The following is a 5,757-nucleotide window of genomic DNA, read 5'->3' on the forward strand; positions in this document are numbered from 1 at the left end:
AAATCCTAATGATTTTGAATCTGCAGTTACCACCACTGACACTGGAAAGTAGGGTCCCTACGTCATGCTCATCAGAAGGAAAAGGTTCACAAAATATGTGACTATGCAATAATAATAAATAGCACATCTTGCTATTCGTCCTTGTGCAGCACACAGTACTCCTCTTAAGAGCCTTTCAAAGACACAGTAAACCTGCCCGGAACCAAAATACTTGTACCCCGCCCAAACAGAAATCTAACACATGGATCATGCCCCAGTCAGTGCGCATGTTTATTGGTTCATATGCCCACAATGCGCATGCTCTAGGTTGCCCAAGTTGCGCATGCCCCTTGTTAAAGAGGTGTCGGTTGCTGCGCATGCGCATGAGGATCTGCAGGCACCGCTCTTACTGTTGACGGGAAGCAGTGTCTTCCATTTTGTGCGTCTTCATTGTTCTTCAGTACCTGAGAGACAGCCGGTAGGTCCCCAGATGGGTTTCACAGAAATTTAAGTGAGGGTGTGAGGAGAAGGAAGGAGGGTTGGGGTAGGGGTCAGCGAGGTACCTTGTGCGGTAGCAGGAGGGACGCCGAGACCCTGGCTCTTCCCCTCAGGGGGCGCTGTACCTTGTGCCTTGTCCTCATGGTGTCGTCGGAACTAGGGAGGGAGGTGTGTCTCCAGGGAGTTGGGTCAGGTGTAGATGGCGGGAGGGTTGGGGATGCCGTTGGAGGTACAGGAGTCGAAGATCAGCAGTCAGCGCCCCCACCGCTGATGGGGAAGCTGCGTCTTCCATTTTGTGCCGTCATCATTGTTCCTCAGTAGCTGAGAGACACCCGGTAGGTCCCCAGATGGGTTTTCCCAGATATTGAAATTTGGTTGTGGGCAGAAGGCAAGAGGATTGGGGTTGGGGGCAGCCAGGTACTGTGTGCGGCAACAGGGAGGACTTTGAAACCCTGGCCCTTCCCCTCAGAGGGTGCTGTCCCTCGTGCCTTGTCCTTGTGGTGTGGTCAGAACTAGGGAGGAAGGTGTGTCTCGGGAAAGTGGGGTCAGGTGTAGATGGTGGGAGGGTTGGGGTTGCTGTTGGAGGTACGGGAGTCCCAGGGCCTCTGGCAATGGCTCCCGGAGGAGAGATTCACAGTCTTCTTGGAGCCGGGGCAGAGAGTGTGATGGGCGATAAACAAGCCTCCCAGAAATGGGGGATCCTGTGGGGTTGAACTGTGTACCCCGAGATCTGTAGAGTTTCAGGCTGTGATGCACAATGAAGGGTGCCCATAGCGCTCTGTCATGACTTCTTATCTGTGTCGTGGGAAGTGAAGGAACTGCCACAGACAATAATGGAAGTACTGAGCGAGGCTGTGCCTTGCAGCACACGTTATTTTAGGGAAAATTTTACCTTGTGCATAGACAAAAGAAGTATGGGGCTGGCGCCGCGGCTCACTAGGCTAATCCTCCGCCTTGAGGCGCCAGCACCCTGGGTTCTAGTCCCGGTCGGGGCGCCGGATTCTGTCCTGGTTGCCCCTCTTCCAGGCCAGTTCTCTGCTATGGCCAGGGAAGTGCAATGGAGGATGGCCCAAGCACTTGGGCCCTGCACCCCATGGGAGACCAGGATAAGCACCTGGCTCCTGCCATCGGATCAGCGCGGTGCGTTGGTCTCAGCGCGCTGGCCGCGGCGGCCATTGGAAGGTGAACCAACGGCAAAGGAAGACCTTTCTCTCTGTCTCTCTCTCTCACTGTCCACTCTGCCTGTAAAAAAAAAAAAAAAAAAAAAAGTATGGACTTGGGATCGCATTCTTTAACAATATTTCCCTACAATCCTGTATTATGGGAAATCTGAGTGTTAATCAAACCTCATCTGAAATGCTTGATTTCAATTTCCATGTGCCTGCATGGCTTTGATGGGTAATTGGTTTGATTGGAAGATGTGCTTCTTATAATTGCTCTGTGACTTTTTCTAAAAGGTTTCAAAGTTTAAGTGCAAATTTTGCCTGGGAGTGTTAATCTTAGCTATTTTATTACATGCATTTTTCAAATCTCAATATTTTGTTTTTAGTGAGAAATATGAATGATCATTCGGAAACAAAACCAAAATCTAGAAAAAGAGTAAGGGAGCAAGAGACTTCCCAAGAGGTTGAACCTGTGGTCGTGAGTCCTTTAACTTTTTTTTGATGTCTTCTATGAATATTGATATTTTATAGCATTTTTGAATTAGTATGGATATACTGATCAAGTCTTCCTCCCAATATAAACAGTAATGGAATCAGTGGTTATGGAGAAATATGTTCCTGTGTTGCCTAGATCTGTATATTCCTTCTCTAACCAGATTTTTTCCATAGCTTCCTTCTTATGCTTCTTAATAATGGATTTCACAGTTCATTCCACCATAGATAGAAATAAATTCCAAAATGCTTCAGGGTAATTTTTGTTGGAGAAGAGATTTATGGAAAGAGTATCAATGTTGTTTTATATTGACATTTATGGGAATAACCAAAAGATCATGGAAATGGAATTAAAAGATGTTTACTCTGGGGATAAAATGAAATCATACTTTCTTTTTCCATTGAAAATTCATGGAAAGTGAGTATTTTGAAATGTATTTGTGCATACATTTCTGGTGCTTTAGAAGAATGCATTTTTGTACTGTGCATATTTCTGTTTTTAACTCTTTATTTGCATACTCACAACTCTAGGCCGAGAAGTGCAATGAACAACAAATTCCAAAGGAGCAACCACCATTAGAATGTGCAGATATTGCAATCGTTCAGGAGATTGAGTGTGAAGAAGACATGGAGATTGAAGGTGAAGGGCAAGGGAGCAAGAATGTACATGCGTGGTTGATGAGTATTTGTGCCTCATATATTATGGCATACTGGTAGCAGGTGGAAAGAAAATGCTAGAATGTAATCTCAGCTGTTTCCTGCTGTTGCTTTCAGGAGGGGAGGGGAAGGGCATCGTAAAAAGCCCCCAAACTTTACTATTGTTGTGATGGTTGATTAAGCATTTGCATGGTTGCTATACACCATTGAGTCTTTACCAGATTATGTATGATTTATTCAATCTCTGGTTGTGTGTGTGTGTGTTTGTGTGTGTGTGTTTAATGATTCTGTGGAATAATGATAGCTTGCAGATTCTTCATCTGCTGTTTTGCTGACATTTCCTGTATCCCTTAAGATATTTTGACACACAGCATTTATGGGAATATTTAAGTGACCTGATATACTAACTGCTGGCATTTCCAAGCTAAGGGAAGACTTGTGCCTAAAGCTCATACTGAAGTTAAACTGCCTCAAAAAGGAACTGATGTAGTATAATAAATACAAAAACAGGGAAATCTAAGTGGTCTGGTGGCAGCCTTGGAAAGGGAAAGGGCAGTGTTTCAAAAGTGATGCTTTCCTTGTTGCTGCTAGAAGACCCCTGAAATAATAAGCCTGCAAGCTTTTATTTTCTGAGGCACAGAGAATGAATATTATAGTTCCATTTCTCATTGCTCATATTTTACTTAATGCTGACAAAATTTTCTTGTTAAGTTCCTGATGTGGAATTCAATGAAGAAGAACAGACTCTGCTGAAGGTGGAGATTGGGCCCGAGGATATAGCTGATGACATTGATTAGAATGCCAAGTACGAAGGCCATTAAAATGCCAGAAGCAGGTGTGTTATTTATAAGATGCAAATTACAGAGTTTCTGTTTGTACAGTATTGTATTTCATGTAATATAGACATAATCTTACTGCTATTTTCATGACAAACATCACATGAAGATTCCTTGAAAGGTCGATCCTACCCCAAGTGGCTGCTTTATAATGTCAAAGATAGAGACAAATTGGATGAAAGCTATATGGGATTACAATATGAAAGAAATGAACAATGCCAAGACAGTAGATTATAAGCACTCTTATGTAAAATGACAACTCCTGATGTAATGTGTCTGGTTGTTAGAATAATTTAACCATTCTACAATAGACATATACTTGAAAATAAGTGTAAACAATTTTCTTTCTCTATTTGGATGAATAAAAGGTCAAATAATTTCCCTACATTTGATTTTTTAAAGATTTATTTTATTTATTTGAAAGACAGAGTTGCAGAGAGATAGAGACGGAAAGAGAGGTCTTCCATCCACTGGTTCACTCCCCAGATGGCCACAATGGCTGGAGCCATGTTGATCCAAAGCCAGGAGCCAGGAGCTTCTTCCAAGTCTCTCATGTGGGTGCAGGGGCCCAAGGACTTGGGCCAACTTCTACTGCTATCCCAGGCCATAGCAGAGAGCTGGATGGGAAGAGGAGCAGCAGACTAGAACCAGTGCCCATAGGTGATGCCGGCGCTTCAGGCCAGGGAGTTAACCCAATGCACCACAGCGCCAGCCCCAATAATTTCCCTGCATTTGAATATAATTCAGGGGAACAATGTTTAATCATTTTCAGACAGATTTGTTAAGGAGTAATTGCCAGAAATCTATAAAGTATTTATAATAATCAGTTTATATTTTAACATTTCTTGTTATAAAAATGGCTTAAAATTCATGTGGTGATTCGGTTTATTGTGTGATCAAAATCTGAAGGAGATACTACTAAAATTCAGAAAAATATTTGCCCCCCCTCCACGAAAACCTACATATTGGCTAACCTAGTTTAAGGAAACATTTTTTCACTTCTCTGCATGATAGACAAAATATATGTAATACTGACCTTTTTATTTCATTCATGCAGGTGCAGTCACATCCTATAAGCCTACACTGAGAATAATAATACACATTAAACAACTAGATTCTTGTATAAAAATGTTTTCTCTATAGCATTTTTATTGTTTTGGGGGACTTGGTGATTTATTTTTTCATATATTGAAAAGGCAAACTCTGAGAGATGAAGAGGGAGGGAGAGGGAGAGCAAGTGACAGAGTGCCCAAGCATTTCTGTTCTCTGCTTCACTCTGCCAAATGGCCACACGAGCTAGGTTGGGGCCAGGCTGAAATAAGGTTACAGAAATCCCATTGTGTTCTCCCACATGCATATTGGAAGTCTAAAAACTAGAGCTAACATCCACTCCTATGGGGCACATTAGCAAGAAGTTAGTGAGACGTGTAGTCAGAACTCTAGCAGGTGCTTTGATATGGAATCCCAGCAGCTTATCCTGCCACAATGCTGGCCATTTGTTTAGGTTTTGGGTCAAAGTATATAAATTTGTTGCTTTGTACTGGCAACTATTTTAAATAGAAGCATTTGATTTCATTTTTTTCTCATGGCAAGATGTTTTTCATTATTCAGCTAGATGGAGTGGTATGAATAAAAATATGGTTAATTAGCTGAAATCTACACAATAATTCTGTTCACAGGTTAGCAGGATGTTAACTTAGGGATTGGGTTTTAGTCCTTCAACAGTGTAGTGACCTTTTTGTAACTCTAGTTAGTCATCTAAATGAAATTCTGCTAAAAAATGTACCCTGATTTTATGTTTGTATCACAGTTAAAGGGCGACAACCATAGGTGTAAAAGAAGACTTATTGAAGACTGAAGCCACGTATGCTATTCTCATCTGGAAATGTATCCTCTCAATAAAGTTTTACTGCTTGCTGCAACTTAGATTTGCACATTTTATTAAATTTCTTCCTACATGTCAGATGCTCTTAAGGATCATATCCATTTGAAAACTTACATTTCAGTATTTCAGTTGGTTAATAGAGTTAATTGTATACTGATTTTCTGCCTAGCCATCTTGCTGAACATACTTATTCGTTAGAAGAGTCCCTCTCTTTTGGTCATTTATCACACATACTTATCTTTGAATA

At 41.8% G+C, this 5,757-nt stretch overlaps 1 protein-coding gene across 1 annotated transcript; it reads left to right on the forward strand.

Annotated features, from left to right (window-relative positions):
* Positions 1 to 346: 346 nt before the first annotated feature.
* On the forward strand, positions 347 to 5,547 carry LOC103351839 (putative G antigen family E member 3). The gene is made up of 5 exons (XM_008272674.4): positions 347 to 457; positions 2,027 to 2,118; positions 2,664 to 2,772; positions 3,501 to 3,624; positions 5,436 to 5,547. Exons 2-4 carry the CDS (start codon positions 2,035 to 2,037, stop codon positions 3,584 to 3,586), a joined length of 279 nt encoding a protein of 92 aa, XP_008270896.1. The 5' UTR covers positions 347 to 457; positions 2,027 to 2,034; the 3' UTR covers positions 3,587 to 3,624; positions 5,436 to 5,547.
* The last annotated feature ends 210 nt before the right edge of the window (positions 5,548 to 5,757 follow it).

Source organism: Oryctolagus cuniculus, chromosome X, assembly GCF_964237555.1.
Source record: "Oryctolagus cuniculus chromosome X, mOryCun1.1, whole genome shotgun sequence".
NCBI classification, from domain to species: Eukaryota; Metazoa; Chordata; class Mammalia; order Lagomorpha; family Leporidae; genus Oryctolagus; species Oryctolagus cuniculus.

Coding starts and splice junctions, on each gene's coding strand:
- LOC103351839 (XM_008272674.4), top strand. CDS start 2,035: ATGAATGATCATTCGGAAACAAAACCAAAATCTAGAAAAAGAGTAAGG. Junction 2,119..2,663: donor AAGAGGTTGAACCTGTGGTC/GTGAGTCCTTTA, acceptor TCACAACTCTAG/GCCGAGAAGTGCAATGAACA. Junction 2,773..3,500: donor AGAAGACATGGAGATTGAAG/GTGAAGGGCAAG, acceptor TTTCTTGTTAAG/TTCCTGATGTGGAATTCAAT.